Raw genomic sequence first — 16,369 nt, forward strand, 5'->3', positions numbered from 1 at the left:
GTGTGTGTCCGGAGCCACTGACCACCTTATGTCATCACTGTTGTGTGGGAGGAGCCCGTCTGCAGCAGTGGGCGGAGCCAGGGAGTGACATCATCGCTTTCACACCAGGAGTCTATGGGAGGACGGTCTCAGACGGCGGGAGAGAGCTGGGAAAGAGAGAGCGAAGGACTGTGAGGGAGGAGTCCCTCGAGAAGAAGAGGGGTCTCGGAGGAGAGCCTCAGGGATGAACGTCCTGACCCAGCAGAACAGCTCCTCTAACCCAGCAGAATAGTACCCTGACCCAGCAGAACAGCTCCTCTAACCCAGCAGAAGAGTACCCTGACCCAGCAGAACAGCTCCTCTAACCCAGCAGAACACTTCTAACCCAGCAGAACAGCTCCTCTAACCCAGCAGAACAGTACCCTGACCTAGCAGAACAGTGCCTCTAACCCAGCAGAACAGTACTCAGACCCAGCAGAACAACCCTTAACCCAGCAGAACAGCCTCTCTAACCCAGCAGGACAGTGCTTTTAACCCAGCAGAACAGCCTCTGTAACCCAGCGGAACAGCGCCCGCCCCTCCTCCCCCCCTTACTCCCTGACGCCCCCCCCCCTCCCCATCGCCATGTCGGCCGCCAACACGCCCACAAGCAACGACGCCTGCCTGAGCATCGTGCACAGCCTGATGTGCCACCGGCAGGGCGGGGAGAGCGAGACCTTCGCCAAGCGCGCCATCGAGAGCCTGGTGAAGAAGCTGAAGGAGAAGAAGGACGAGCTGGACTCGCTCATCACCGCCATCACCACCAACGGGGCGCACCCCAGCAAGTGCGTCACCATCCAGCGCACCCTGGACGGCCGGCTGCAGGTAGGGGGGCGGGGGACGGGGGGGGAACTGGGCGGGCGGGTGTTTGGGATGGTGGGCGAAGACAGAGAAAGGGGCAGCCTGCCAATTGGAATTAGAGATCGAGTGCTGGTGCGAAATGGGGGAGTGGCCGTTGGAGCTGGCCAAGAGGCGGCAAACGGTGCCTTTTCCTGAAGGGTCAGGACCGAGGTGGGCAAGGAGGGCCGTATCTGTTTTCTGGTTACCAGGGCAACTTCTGGCCTGGATTACGTCATTAACCCCAACAATTACGCCACCTGACGCCTTAGCTGCGTTTCTTGTTGAGCGCATGACTGACAGCCACAGACTCTTCTAGCGCCCCTGTACGAAACCTTTCACTGCGATGTAATGTGCGAGTGCAGTAGCGTCGGTGCGTGCAGCCGGTTAGCTCATTCAGCCTGGCAAGGGTAACTGGTGGAAACGCTGCAGACACACCGGCCCTCCAGGACCGGAACTGCCCCCCCCGACCCACCCCCCCGGGTCAGAATTGCTGTCTGGAACGGGCAGATTTTTTGCCCCGCGGTTTTCCCCGAACTGCTCAAAACGTTGGGTAAGCGTCTGAGAGACATTTCACAGGACGGTAGTATGTTTGGCCCGCTAGCGTCAGTTTCTCAGCGGAGTGGGAAGTCTGTTAGCCGCGCCCCTGACCGTCCCGCTCCCCCCCCCCCCCGCAGGTGGCCGGGCGGAAGGGCTTCCCCCACGTGATCTACGCGCGGCTGTGGCGGTGGCCCGACCTGCACAAGAACGAGCTGAAGCACGTCAAGTACTGCCAGTTCGCCTTCGACCTGAAGTGCGACAGCGTGTGCGTGAACCCCTACCACTACGAGAGGGTGGTGTCCCCTGGGATTGGTGAGCCCGCTCCTCTGCTGCCTCTTCCCCATCTTTGCCCTCCATAATGCAATGTGGCCTCTGTGGAGAAACCTTCATTATTAACACACCTACCCCTGCCTTTCAGATTTGTCTGGACTGACACTGACCAGCTCTGGTGAGTGCATGTTTGTTTATGGATATACGTATGCATGCATTGATTGGTTGGATATACGTATGCATGCATTGATTGGTTGAATGGTTAATTATTGGAGTGTTTGTGTATGGATATGTGTGTGCATGCATTGATTGTTCAAGTTATCCCATGTTCCTAGGCAACAGAAGTACGAATCATGACCATAACATATGTTCAGCTGAGAGGACAAAACAAAAATGCAGCATGTACACATCACAAAGATGACACCTTTTTTAAGGTGGAGTTGGCCAATTTAGGTACACAAAACGGTAAACTGAAAAAAATGCTGCATAAAAAGTTTATAAACACGAGCGCCAGGAGTCAGATGTGTCTATAAAGATTTAGTCATGGAACCCCCCCCCCCCCCCACAGGCGCCGGACTGATGGTGAAGGACGAGTACGATGACCCATCTGCCACGCCCGGCATGGAGGCCCACTCTGTGCAGACCATCCAGCACCCCCCCGGCAGCTGGGCCTCGCCCTCGGAGAGCTTTGGCGGCTCCGCCCTGCTGGCCCCCACCGACGCCAGTGGCTCCGCCCCCTCCTCCGCCTTCCCCAGCGTCGCCGCCGCGTCTGCAAGTGAGAACAGAGCTCTCCTCTCAGCCACCTCCATCTGTCTCTCCCTCTCTCCTTCCCTGTCTCCCTCTCCTCTCCTTTCCTCTCTCTCCCTCCCTCTCTCCCTCCCTGTCTCCCCCTGCTCCCCTTTCCTCTCTCTCCCTCCCCTCTCCCTCCCTCTCTCCCCCTCCGTCTCCCTCTCCTTTCCTCCATTTCTTTCTCCGTCTCCCCCGTCCTGTCTCAGTCTGTCACTCTCCCTCTCACTCCCTCTCTCTTTCTCCTTTCTCCCTGTCCGGCCATCCTGCTTAGCGTTCTGTCTCTTTCTCCTCATTCTTTTCCATCTTTGGTCCCATTCATCGCCTGCTTCCTCCTCCCTCCCCCGCGCCCCCCCCTCGGGTACTGCAGGCTGAGGTTAGCACACGGGTGTTTAACTCAGGTCTGTACGCACGCTGCTGGTGGGACGTCCTGCTCCGGCGGGACGGGTCCTCTCTCCCCCCGTTCTCCCCTCTTCCACCTGTCTCACTGTCCTCCCTGCTAGCTCCCACGGGGTGATCTTGAAAAGCTTTCTGCAGCGGGAGAACTGGTGTGTTTTTTGTTTTTTCTTTCTTCCTTTCCTCTTCAGCTGGTGTGCCACTGCCCCCGTGTCTAATGGTCCTCTTTACACGCGTGTGTATGTGCCTGTGTGTATGCGTGTGTTCCTCTGTGTGTCCATGCTTGTGTGTGTGTGTGTGCGCCTGCGTGTATGTGTTTGTGTGTGTATCCCTCTGTGTATGTGTAAGTGCGCGTGTGTGTTTATGCCCGTGTGTGTATGTGCCTCTGTGTAAGTGTGTGTGTGTGTGTGTAACGGCTTGTGCATGTTCATGCCTGTGTGTGTGCGCGTGCGCGTGTGTGCATGTCTGCGTGTGTGTGCGTATATGTGCGTGTGCGCGTGTGTGCATGTCCGCGTGTGTGTATACATGCGCGTGTCACCTGGCCGTTCTCTCTCCAGCCCAGTCCAGCCTGCTGTCTGGGACGCACGGCGAGGGGCTGCTGCAAATGGCCTCTGGGACGGGACAGGGCGCGCAGCAGAACGCCTTCCCCCCCGCCCCGCCCGCCACATACCACCACAGTAAGCTCCGCCCTCCGCACTCCGGCCACACCCCGAGGGGAGGGGCAGAAAGCTTTTCAACGTCCCCCCTAGAAAGCCCGCGGGGCTCGGGCCATGTCACATCCTCGATTCATTCGGTCTTCCATCATTACTCCATTTGATTCGCTCGCCCTCTGTGACCTCCTCTTGCTTATTGGCTGCCGGCTCTCCTGGCGTCTCTCCTGCAGTGAGTGTGTAGTGTTGCGCACGGCGGTTTGGCTCTGTGGGGGAGCGGAGAAGCGGCGCGTGCGCGTGTGAAAAAAAACCGCGATTCTCACCTGTGAGCGCTCGACTGTGCCTTCACAGATGCCACCTCCGCCTGGCCCAGGAACAGCAGCTTCCCGCCCAGCATGCCGCACCACCAGAACGGGCACCTGCAGCACCACCCGCCCATGCCCCACCCGCACTACTGTGAGTACCACCCGCCCATGCCCCACCCGCACTACTGTGAGTACCACCGCCTGCCCAGCACCAGCCCGCCCTGCCCACTCTGCCGCCCATGCCACCGGCACACTGTGAGTACCACCCGCCTGCCCACCGTCACTAGTCGTGAGTCCGGCGCACGGCCCGTTCGCCGTCCGCCGTCTGTCCACCACCGGCTGGGCGGGTCGTGTCGCGCCGCTCCAGTCGGACGCAAATGGCGTTCGACCCATCTCAACCACCGGTGGTCGCCTGTTCCGCGACTTACGCAATCCCGCGGTCGCCGTGGTTTCCGAACATCCCTGAAGGAGCACGCGCATTTCAGTCAAACAAAACTTACTTGTGGTTTCTTATTGACTCAGTCAAGACTTTAAGCTCTTTAAGGCTGAAAAGTGTGAGGGATGGGAGAATGTGTGGCCTCAGTGAAAGGGTTAGGGTTAGGGTAAAAGCAGTTAGTAAACAGAGAGTTTGGTTGTGAACATGCGACCGTGTCCCTGTCCCTCAGCTCCAGATTACTGGTGCTCCATTGCCTACTTTGAGATGGACGTGCAGGTGGGGGAGACGTTCAAGGTGCCCTCCACCTGTCCCGTGGTGACGGTGGACGGGTACGTGGACCCCTCCGGGGGCGACCGCTTCTGCCTGGGCCAGCTGAGCAACGTGCACCGGACGGAGGCCATCGAGAGGGCCAGGTACCGCCCCAAACCGCGGCGCCGTTCTTCTTCAGCCTCGCGCTCGGAAACGCCGTCAGGATCCGACCGAGAACGATACAGAACCTTATTTGCTTGACGTGACTTTGCAGGCATACAAATTCACCCTGAACGCTCTCTTGAAATCTGACACTGGAAATTCTTGGCTGGCACAACACATCGACTGCATACTGTAATCTGGAACTTTCCTATTTGCAGTTTGCATTTTAATGCCTCCTCCCAGATATGTTACAATTTGCTTTGCATCTCTACGGCAGTGGTTCCTAACCCTGTTCCTAGAAATCCGATCCAGAGCGACTCACAGTGTAAGACTTAAAACCTATTCTACTGAGTAACTATGTATTTTAGGGCTGCCCAACCCTGTTCCTGGAAATCTACCATCCTGTAGTTTTTCACTCCATCCTTAACAAAGCACTGCTCATTCAACAGCTAGAGCAGGGCTGCCCAGACCTGTTCCTGGAGTTCCACTGTCCTGTAGGGTTTCATTTCAACCCTAACAAAGCCACACCTCATTCAACAGCTACAGATCTCATCGAGCTGCTTATTAGTAGTCATGTGAGCCAAATTAGGGTTGAAATGAAAACCTACAGGATGATAGATCTCCAGGAGCAGGGTTTGAGGTTAGTTGTTGCGAGTGTATTTTAACTCTCTCTCCACCGAATCCTCAGGTTGCACATCGGAAAGGGGGTACAGCTGGAGTGCAAGGGCGAAGGGGACGTTTGGGTGCGTTGCCTTAGCGACCACGCCGTCTTCGTGCAGAGCTACTACCTGGACCGGGAGGCGGGGCGAGCTCCCGGAGACGCCGTGCACAAGATCTACCCCAGCGCCTACATCAAGGTGGGAGTCCGCCCGCACGCCCCCTCCCCCGCCCCCCGGCCACGCCCCCCACCCACTGTGCGTGACCCCCCTGCTGCTCCCTCTGTCGCCCCCAGTCTGCCTGTCCGCTGTCACGCGCCCCCGCCATGACCCCCCTGCTGCTCCCTCTGTCGCCCCCAGGTGTTCACCTGCACCACCCCCCCGCGTGACCTCCCGCTCCCCCACCCCCACCCGCTCCCTCTGTCGCCCCTAGTTCGCCCTCCCCCACCTGCTCCCTCTGTCGCCCCCAGGTGTTCAACCTGCACCACCCCCCCCCGCCCCACTTGACCTCCCCGCTCCCTCTTTCACCCCCAGTCTGCCAGTCCGCTGTCACGCGCACCCCCGCCATGACCCCCCCCGCTCCCTCTGTCGCCCCCAGGTGTTCGACCTGCGCCAGTGCCACCGGCAGATGCAGCAGCAGGCGGCCACCGCGCAGGCAGCGGCCGCCGCTCAGGCCGCCGCGGTCGCCGGGAACATCCCGGGCCCCGGGTCCGTCGGAGGCATCGCCCCCGCCATCAGTAAGCGTCCCGTTCTGCTGCCGGCCCTTTAAATGACCCACTCGCTGCATATAACAGAGCCTGAATCCAGCGTCACGTTCCAGCCTGAATCCAGCGTCACGTTCCAGCCTGAATTCAGCGTCACGTTCCCGCCTGAATTCAGCATCACGTTCCCGCCTGAATTCAGCATCACGTTCCCGCCTGAATTCAGCATCACGTTCCAGCCTGAATTCAGCGTCACGTTCCAGCCTGAATTCAGCGTCACGTTCCAGCCTGAATTCAGTGTGGTTATCATCTGCAAAAATCTTTTTCTCTTTCTCTTACTTCTCTTACTTAATTTTTAAAAACTTGGTTTCAGAAAACCTGTATTAGAAACACACACAGAGCTTAATTCTTACAAGAAAAGCGAGTTGGCGGTTTACTCCTGCTGGTGACGGTCGTACTAATCGCCGCGGTAACGCTCCCCCCTCCCCCCAGGCCTCTCGGCGGCGGCGGGCATCGGCGTGGACGACCTGCGCAGACTCTGCATCCTGCGCATGAGCTTCGTGAAGGGCTGGGGGCCCGATTACCCCCGGCAGAGCATCAAGGAGACGCCCTGCTGGATCGAGATCCACCTGCACCGCGCCCTGCAGCTGCTGGACGAGGTGCTGCACACCATGCCCATCGCCGACCCCCAGCCGCTGGACTGAGCCTGCGGGGGCGGGGGCGAGGCTCACACGCATGCCGCCACCCAGCGCTGACTGAGCCCATGGGAGGGGCGGGGGGGCAGAGACAGGGGCGGGGTGAGGGGTGGAGACGGGCGGGGGGAGACCAGGGTGAGGCGTGGGGGCGGAGACAGGGTCGGGGCCTCCCCAGCCCCACACACACTGTGATGCTCCGGCTGAAACCACAGCAGGACAAAAAAAAAAGGGGGAGGAGCCCCGTCTCCGTTACCATGCCAATAAAAGGTGGACTTTTGTTGGGGCAGGGGGGAGAGAGAGGGTCATTCCTTTCCTGTCCCTCATTGGTTAACAATTCAAGTTGGTTTTTTGTTTCGTCTCGCCCAGCCAATCGTATCCAGTATCAGATCCGGACTGAGATTCGGGGAGGAGGGTGGGCGTGGGGGGCTACCTGACCATATGACCTCCCTCTACCGCCCCCGTTTCTGTGTGAGGACCCCCGTTCCCTCCATGCGACCCGCAGACGTGTGGAAGGGCTGTGACACTACTGCGTACGGGGGGGGGGAGGGGGGGGTCTGTGTTACTTCACTACGCCAAACGAAATCCCCCGGGCATGCGTTTGCAAAAATCCAGCGATGGTATTACATATTTTTGGTTTTGCTTTAGGTTTTTTTTTTTTTTTTGTATTTCTTATTTTAACACATGGATTAAGCAGCGGGCACTTTGGTGTTTTTTTTGTTGAATTACCTCCCAGTGCCCCCTCCTGGGGTGGTGTTCTGAGGTGGGGACGCCAGTGGACACTTCATGGTCTGACAAATTAGGGTTTCTGTGAAGACAAGGGGCACAAAACACTCATCAGTCACAATAACACAAAAGGCTTTAGATGAACCCTAAAACACTTTCATATACAAGTGTTTTAGATTCAGTTTCTGTAGTTTGCTTGCATCACTACATGAACTTTACGGTATTTCACATTACAAATTACCTTTTTTTGGTATCATTCCCCCCCCCCCCCCTTTCTTTGTACACGCTGTGGCCACAGCCATTTTGGATTTTGAAATGCATGCGGATTTGGGATCGTGAGCGGTTGGAACGCAGTTCCGATCCAAACACTGTGAGATTTAGACGTACCCCTCAGCCAGCGGACAGCCCTCGGTTCGTCCCCAGGGAGACCCCTGGGTCCCGGGGTCTTTTGAGTAAGACTAGCTTACGCGCGCAGGACTGTTAACGGGCACCACTCACCTGAATGATAGGGGAACGCTGAATCCTCCATCCCACCATTTTATAAATCTGGCACCGGTTGATTCCCAGACATCAGCGTTCCCTTTTCTCGCTTTTCGTCATTTGTAATCCTTTGTGGAGGGTGTCGCTGCGCCCACGTTGCCGTATACCCCCTAAAAGTCCTGCTTTTATATTCGGGGGGGGGGGGGGGGAGGTGGGGAGCCCTATTTATTAGGAATGGCAGTTGTGTAAAAGCAACGATGCAGAGCTGCCATTTTCTTTTTTACATAAATGTATAGTCTTTTGTATGATTTCAAATGGGTGACATCCCCCGCCCACCCCTTCCATTGACTGTTGGTAGAATAATGATGTGTAATAAACATTTTGTAATAAATTAGTCTTTTTTTTTTTTAAGGGAAGGAATGGGAGGTGATATGAAATGTTTGTGTGTGTCCGGTGGAGCTTGAATCGATCGTTCCCATTGAGATAATGCATAATTCAAAGGAGCCCATCCTGTTTCAATGGTTATTTTGATGGGTTCTGCCATTTGGGAGCTGATGTTATCCAATGTAATATGGTTTGTGATTTTACTTCCCCATTATGTTCAGTGTCTATAATGTTACATTTCCTCATATGGCTACAGAGGACAGTTCAAAATGTGCATCCTGTTATGTTTACATATCCATATAAAGGCAGTGTATTTTGTTGGCGCCAAGCTGGTTGTTGGCAGCCGAGTCTGATCAAATTCACTGAACTGCCAGCATATGGTATGAATAATTTTGTGTTCAAACATGTATTTTCCTTTTTTCCAATGGTTTGATTTCTTCACTGTGTTGTCGAGTGCTGCAATGCAAATGCTATCATTCTATGCAGGCAGTGGACATTTCTGTCCATTTGAGAAATGGCATTTAAGCATAACATTTAAGTTATTTTGGCAATATGCAGTATCAGTACGTAGGAAGTCTACACTCAGATTTGTATAACATGCTGTTGGATCATTGAGAAATGTAAAGAAGGCGAGCTGAACTGGACAATTGGCACTTTTGTTTTTAAAGTTGTATTTCTAATGCAAAATTATTAAATAAGGTCTGAATATTAAACTATTTTTTTGTTCTACGGCCATCTTTAAACACTAGATTTCTACTACTTTTGACCTGCCGAGTTCTTTACTGATGCAACACCTCATCACTTTTGATATTTTTAGCAAAGCTCATCTCTCATCAATGAGTGGAATTGTGTCGGTGTCGGTCTGGTCAGGCTCATAATGTAAGGTCGACACTGACCGATAAATCTAGGTTTTTAGTTCGCTAGGCGCTGCTTAAAAGACGGTGTAAATGTAACCAACAACTCGGAAAACATACCCGATGAGAAAACCGAGACGCTCGCAGTTGGTTTCAAAACAGAACATTAAGCGCATTGAAACGTGTTATAGGCCTTGAGTGGCAGTAATAGTCCTACCATAACTGGAGGCAATTCCCTTTAAAAAAACTGGGGCGTCGCTGGTGTGTTTCATAAGCAGGCAGCTGTCGCGTCACGTTTGACCCACTTCCCAGCGGGAGAGGGGGCAGACGGGCAGCCCTTCGCACAATGCGGCAGCTCGCGGGAGACTGCTTCCGTTCGATAGAAAGGGCACTGCGCGAGACCGCGGCACCTCCCGCCATTTACACACCGCCCCGCTGTCACGTTCCATTTGATTTCTAGCCCCGCGAGGAACCGGTGCACGCATCGCATTTAAAGGCAGCGTTACCGAGAAGAGCGAAACACTGACAAACACTCAGGTCTAACCCCTTTGCGAGTGGGCTAGTGAGACACCCGGGAGAGGGACGCTTCTGGACCTTATTCAGCCGTTACACGACAGAACGTGCCTCCTCGAATGTTGAAACCCGTCAGAAGTAGCGTGGGCAAAGTATTTTATCAAATACATTTTTATGCCATGTTGGCAAATACTCCCAGCTTTTTGCTGATGGCGACGACCAATTACGCTCGCGCAACGTTTCTCAATTCCCGAATGAATTACGTAACTGTGGATTATACAATGGCACTTGTAATTGGTAATATTATAAGGGGGAAAATCACCACCACGGGCATCATCACTGGGTAGCTGAATAAAATGGGCGTACGTCATTACAGAAAAGGTTAACGGGATATAATTTAACGCTTCCATTTGCACACCCATCTCCATCCGCACACTAGACAGTGAGTCACAACACAATTGTTTAAAATGAAACCGTCTTTATTAAGTAACTTTAATATCAGAAAAATAAAACTCTTATAATTCTCTTTACAGCAAATATATATCAGTGCTTTGGCCACATAACTTAAAAGGCCCTTTATCATAAAATATAGTCTGTTTTAAACTTTAATCAATTTATTGAATTTATATGCCCTAAGACTGCCCTACATATACATAACAAAAGTGTAGTAAAATTAGCAAATACTTAACTGTTGGTACAGTAATTGATTTATATTTATTTGTATATATAGCCTCATGTGCATATGTACATACAGCTATATTATATATACTGAATAAGTACTATACATTTAGATACATTTATATAACTCTTAAGGTGGCTTACAGACTTACACGCAGCTTGTGCGCGCGATCCTTGGCCTTTTTGTACATCTGATAAACATGCGCATGTGCACGCCTCCGGGCCCGCGAGACGGCGGCCGGGCGGGTCTCAATACTGTCGAACTACACTACAAGCGAATAACGCTGACGGGCCGCAGCGACCTGTGGCTCAACGCCCAGTCTTGCTCACACTGGACTAAAATAAACATCTGTATTTGTAAACGTCTTTAATAGATTTATATTTATATATATATATTTATATTTATTTATATGTACGAAATGTAACTTCAAGTGGAAATAAAAAATAAAAATCTGTATTTACCAGTTAATAACAATAATATTAATCAATACACAAAAGTCAATATTAACCTTGAGAGGCTGAGGATCAAAGTTTTTCTTTTGGGGGGGTGGAGGGGGGGGGGGGCTTCCGCTGGCTCAGGAGAAGCAGCTCGCTCATCCCTCTCTTTCTAGCTTTCTGCTCCTTGTTCGTGTGGGACAAAAATGGGGGGTCACGTGATAAAAATCTTTGATCAACCGTGCAAGGCATTAGCCGAACTGAACTTTGTTCTGGGCAGGAGGGGGGGTTTAAATGACCGATACGGGGCGGGGTAGTCGTGCGCCCTGGGAGGGGGGGTACCCCTTGCGCTCTCCTGCACCTCTGTTCTCAGCCATTAAAAGGAAACGACCGTAAAAAAAATAAAATTAAATCCAACAGATACGGCTGGAATGTTGGGGCCCCCAGCACCCAAAGCTGAGCTGTAGTGTGTGGGGAGGCTCAGGGACTTCACCCCTCCCCCGCAGAGACAGGCTACGGCTCTGAAGAACCAGATCCCGTTCGTTCAACATCCCCTTTAGGACCCAACGGAGGAGGGGGGGGAGGGACGATAGTGTTTTTGGGGAAGGGGGAAAGAAAGCATGGCTTCTGGAAGGCTCTGGGCTTTCCTGCGACCGTTTGGGATCCTGTTAGCGCGTGAGGCTAAATCTGTGGGATGGAGAGGGCATTCAGGCACGAGTAATCGTAAACGGATTAAAACCGAAACGTTCTGAAAGAGAGCCCGTGACGGCAGGCACGGCCGTACTGGAGTCACGCTCGGGCCGGTCCAGAGAGGAGACTCCCGGTACCACCGTCAGCGCCGCGGGGACAACAGGCCCGGTGAACCGTCTGGTAACTAACGTAGCAGCGAGATGAACGGGGAAAAACATAACGTTGTGACCAACAACTTTTAGCCTCAATCCGTAACTTCCTTTACACCTAATCTTTAACAGTCGTAGCAAACATGATACATTAATAAAAAAATAATTCTAAAAAAAGGGTAAGAGTATTATGTCAAACTAAAAAAAAAAAAAAAGTTACCGACATCCCAAATTCAGTAACACCCCAGTCAAACCCTTATCATTGTCCCCTAGAGAACCAATACAGGCACACACACCCCTCCCTGCCCAACCCCCCCACCCCCCCCCCCAGCAGTTCATATGTTGCGCAGACGGATGGCCTGGGTGACGGGTGCCTGGCACACCGGGCACAGGGGCTCGGGCTTCTGGCAGATGCGGTTGGCGCACTCCATGCAGAAGAGGTTGTGGCCGCAGGGCACCAGGGCGGCGATGATGTCGCTCTCCAGGCAGCGGATGCAGTCCTGCCGCGCGCGGTACCCCCCCGCCGAGCCGGCCGAGTCGGGGGGCGAGCCGGAGGCCGTGCTGTCGCCGGAGGACGAGAAGGCGGGGCCGCACGGCGGGAAGCGGGGGGGCTGCGCGCTCAGCGGCTCGCTGTGGACGCGGCGGGCCGCCGGGTGCTCCGCCCCCTCCGGGAAGGTGGGCGAGAGGCGCGGGGGTGTGCCGGGCTGGCTGTCGTGGCGCGGGGCGTGGCCTCGGCCCTCGAAGAGGGGAGCGCCCTGCTCGAAGGGGCTCCACAGCGCCTGCTGCTGGTGAGGGCCGGGCAGCGCGGCCGTCACGCCCAGGCTCTCCAGGCCCGTGGGCTCCAGCGGCGGCATGTCGTCCGGCCCCACGGGCAGCAGCGTCTCCCCGAACCAGAACCCGCTGCTGCCGCCGCCATTGTTGTTGTTGTTGCTGTTGCCGTTGAAGGGGCTGGCGGGGGCGTAGTCGGCCGCGCGGCCCCCGCCGTAGTACGAGTCGCTGGAGCCGCTGCCCAGCGAGCTGGAGCTGTCGTTGCGGTAGCTGGACGTCATCCGCGCGCAGCCGTTGGCGGGCGCCGCCGTCGCCGCCCCCCCGGCGCCGGGCCACGGCCCGGGCCCGCCCGCCTCGAAGCTGACGTCGGTGCCGTTGTAGTGGAAGTCGTCGCCGTCGGGCGCGGCCTCCACGCAGCCGCCGGTGCGCAGGGCGATGTGCGCCTCGATCTCCTCCCGCGCGCGGTCCACGTTCTCCGGCATGCCCGTCACCTCAAACACCGGCTCCTTGTCGCGGCTCGGCGTCACGATGTAGGTGTGCGTCTGCTGCTGGATGCGCTTGATGGTGGCGCCCTTGGGCCCCACCACCAGGCCCACCACGCGGTACGGCACGCGCACCTGGATGGTGGTCTGCCCCGCCAGCGTGGGGGTACCGGGGAGGCCCGGGCCGGCCCCCGCCAGCGGCCCCGCCTTGTTTCGCGAGGCCCGGATGAGGGAGAAATGCTCGGCCGCCGAGAGGATCTCCCTCTTGGCCATCGCCACGTCCTCCTTCCGCCCCGTCACCACGAACACCGGCTGCTCCCCGCGCACCGGCGTCTTGATGTACGTGTTGGTCTTCGCCCGCAGCGCTTTGATCTTGCACCCTGAGAAACATCAAACGGGTCGTTCAAGACTCAGGAGAGGGCAGAAATGTCACATCACAGCAGACACAAGGAGAAAGGAAAGTAATGTACATCCATCCTGCAAGACTACGTTTCCCAGACTCACCAGAGATTTCTAAGGGAGGGAAGTATTCTATTAGTACCATCAAGCATTCCATTACACCGCATTACAGGACAGGCTTCCTTCTTGAGATTCATTTGTTGATACTCAGCACCCCACAATGTCACTGATCCCGAGTGACTGAAATAGGCTGATCTGATTACCCACCCACAGCTGTACCTGCTATACGAAAAAAGTTTGAAGGAGATCAGGGGGACTGGAGGGTGCCCAAAATATTTAAGCATGAAGAAGTTCTTGACTGCCAAAAAAACCACTCCCAGATATATATTGAACTCATCTACTCTGGGGGCAAGCTACAGGAAAGGAAACGGTGCTGAACATTCTTCCCAATCAAATGAAGAATGTAATGAACTTACTAACTCACTCAGGATTTTTCTTGGATTTAATACTTCCCACGTTATGCTCAAGTACATGTACCACCACTTCTTTCCAAATGGGTTGTCCCCCCTTCATTTGGACCTCAAACTAAAATATGGGCGCACAAACCGAATTTGTTCAGTAGAATACCGTATAGCATGTGACAGTTTAACTTACCGTTCAACTTAACCCTCTAAGTTTGCAGGTTTCTCCCTTGCATACCGCTCTATAACGATTTACAAAATAACAAAAACAATTAAAATTCAAAGAATAAATCGTTGCTATATGACTATTAAAATAGGTGTAAGACTACAATAATATTTTTGCTCATTATGGAGGCGGTTTTAACCCAAAAGAGCTAAACTAAATTTTAACGTCAGGGTGTTGTGCCACATCACCTCCTGAAGTACAACTGAAATCGTCTTTCGTTGGGCTAGTTAGCCAAGCAACTCTCCCCGTTAGCCTCCACTCACTGGCATTAGCAACTTAAAAAGAACAACAACTTCGCTGATTTTTTACTTTACCCTGCCTCGCAAGCTACTGAGTTGACCTGAGTCTTAACGTTACTTTGCAGGCTAATGTTACCCATGCTCGATAAAAAAGGAAAGCTAACCAGAGAAAAGTCGTCTTAAAAACTTTATTTACTAGCCAGCTAACTGGGCGACGTCGGATTTTAGCCAACGTTAGCCATCTAGCTAACATTATTTTGTGACTTTCCAAGTTTCCGGTTTAGTTGGCTAGCTTTAAACGTGTGCAATCTGCCCCAGAATTGTAAAACCTTTGCTAAAAGTTAAACATGTAACAAACTATACTGTCGCTATGTTATAGTTAGTTTTTTAAGTTGGCTAAATTCAATTCCGTGTCCCTTTATATAAACTAAATATGTCGAAAATGAAACGTTGGGCCAAGTCGACTTGAACTAGCCACCAAGATGGCTAATTTTATCGCACATTGGCTAAGGTAGCAAGCTACATAACTTCCTAAAAAAAGTCGCTAACCAGTGGTCAGTTTCTTATATACTGAAGCTAAATTAACTCGCTTTATTTCCAACCTGGAAATAGAACTTCATTTAGATTACAAGCCATTTGCAAGCACACTCATCAGCGAAGCTAGGCAACCTCTCCTAGAAGTGAAACAATATGCAGTAAGCATTTGCGCTAATTAGCTAAAAGTAACTTACAATGAGCGAAATGTGTCATACTATACGTTGACTAGGTAATGCAAGCAAGCATACAAAAGAAATTCCCCACTGTCTATGGTTGGCTACTAGTCCAAGTATAACCGCACACATGGGTCGATAGCTAGCTTGCTAACGAGCAAGCTCGTTTTACCCGCTGGTCTATTCCTGGTTAGCATTAAGCTAGACTGCTACATTGCAAGTTAACTGGCATTTGCACCAAAACCAAGTTAAATTCTGAAACACATTAACCTAATTAGGACAGTGTGTGAAACCCACATAGCCATGACTAAAATAAATATGCAATGGTACACTCACCCTGTCTACCGACTATTTCGGCTACGTGTTCCGAGCTGGGCACCGCGACACACTCCGTAGTGTTTACGCTCTTCCTCCGCACGAGCGCCGGGTGCTCGACCTCGAATCCTGGCTCTCCGTACACCGGTGGTAAAATCATCATACCAGCAACCTGCTGCTGGGTATGGTCGTCAAGACCTCCGCCATACAGTATGACCGTCTCCGCGGCCTCCATTCCGGGTAGCATCACAGAGCCTAGACCGGGGACCGGGGCCTGGGCTAGCAGCGTGTTGGAATCAGCCTCTTCCACTACCGCTTCATCGGCTTCTTCCAAGTCATCCTCCTCCGCCGGCAGTTTACGAAGTGGTAGGGGCTGGAGGTCCAGCACGGTGCCGAGTAGACTGAAGTGGGAGGCAGGACGTGTATGCAGAAGGGGCTCTTGTGGTTCGGTGTGGCACTGGGTGCCGTGGTCATCCAGGCCTATCCCGGCAAATGTTTCTACTACCAGTGGCGGGAGCTCCGACTCAGTTTCCTCGGCTTCCAACAAAGATGTGCTACTGGGCATTGTGAGACACTCTTAAATTACGGCTCCGTTGAGTCCTGATAAAAAATATATACTTCAGGGTATTATTAATAAAAATCTTACGTATAAAATATGAAATATATCTGACGACAATAATACTATTGGGTGGCTCTTGTAGTATTAAAAAATGCCCGCGCCGGCCGACTCGGTCAATGTGTTCCGTGAACCTATTTTTCCGCCCTCCCTTGGTCTTTCTTTTGTTTCATCACCCAGCCACAACAGCCACGCCTGGTACAAACTGAACTGGCTTTCTATTGGCTATTTGAGGTACACTGTAGTTTCACTACTCTGGGTTGGTTACGCTAGCAACAGTAACTCCGTTACGATTGGCCTAAACGTGCAACCGTTTTTGTTAACGCCTTTGTTTGGGCAAATAAGCCCCAATCACAGCCTTGGTAGCTAGTTAACTGTGTGTTGAGAACACAGTAAAGTTTGTTATCCTTTGTGCTTTTCTTAAGATCAGTACATGTGGCTTATTTAATGGCAAGTAAATTAGTTAATGACATTTCAGGCTACCTGTAGGGTGTTGCTAGTGGGCGTAAAGGACATTTAAACCTGAATGATTAGCATACACATGTG

At 53.0% G+C, this 16,369-nt stretch overlaps 2 protein-coding genes across 2 annotated transcripts; one reads left to right on the forward strand and one right to left on the reverse strand.

Annotated features, from left to right (window-relative positions):
• Positions 1-200: 200 nt before the first annotated feature.
• smad4b (SMAD family member 4b) lies at positions 201-6,728 on the forward strand. Its single transcript, XM_064297303.1, has 10 exons — positions 201-843; positions 1,533-1,707; positions 1,814-1,843; positions 2,234-2,440; positions 3,405-3,524; positions 3,849-3,989; positions 4,468-4,651; positions 5,338-5,506; positions 5,904-6,042; positions 6,499-6,728. Exons 1-10 carry the CDS (start codon positions 604-606, stop codon positions 6,708-6,710), a joined length of 1,617 nt encoding a protein of 538 aa, XP_064153373.1. The 5' UTR covers positions 201-603; the 3' UTR covers positions 6,711-6,728.
• A 3,385-nt stretch (positions 6,729-10,113) lies between these two features.
• On the reverse strand, positions 10,114-15,993 carry LOC135233594 (RNA-binding protein MEX3B). The gene is made up of 2 exons (XM_064297315.1): positions 15,229-15,993; positions 10,114-13,237 (listed from the first exon to the last, which is right to left on the reverse strand). The coding sequence occupies exons 1-2, from the start codon at positions 15,770-15,772 to the stop codon at positions 11,943-11,945; spliced, it is 1,839 nt and encodes a 612-aa protein (XP_064153385.1). The 5' UTR covers positions 15,773-15,993; the 3' UTR covers positions 10,114-11,942.
• Positions 15,994-16,369: the final 376 nt, after the last annotated feature.

This window comes from Anguilla rostrata, chromosome 10 (genome assembly GCF_018555375.3).
Source record: "Anguilla rostrata isolate EN2019 chromosome 10, ASM1855537v3, whole genome shotgun sequence".
Lineage (NCBI taxonomy): Eukaryota > Metazoa > Chordata > Actinopteri > Anguilliformes > Anguillidae > Anguilla > Anguilla rostrata.

Bases quoted from the DNA above. Each gene is read 5' to 3' on its own strand.
- smad4b (XM_064297303.1), top strand. From the start codon at position 604: ATGTCGGCCGCCAACACGCCCACAAGCAACGACGCCTGCCTGAGCATC. The intron at 4,652-5,337 runs GTACCGCCCCAA...CCGAATCCTCAG, and splicing joins GAGGCCATCGAGAGGGCCAG to GTTGCACATCGGAAAGGGGG. The intron at 6,043-6,498 runs GTAAGCGTCCCG...CCCTCCCCCCAG, and splicing joins AGGCATCGCCCCCGCCATCA to GCCTCTCGGCGGCGGCGGGC.
- LOC135233594 (XM_064297315.1), bottom strand. From the start codon at position 15,772: ATGCCCAGTAGCACATCTTTGTTGGAAGCCGAGGAAACTGAGTCGGAG. The intron at 13,238-15,228 runs GTGAGTGTACCA...GATGTTTCTCAG, and splicing joins CGAAATAGTCGGTAGACAGG to GGTGCAAGATCAAAGCGCTG.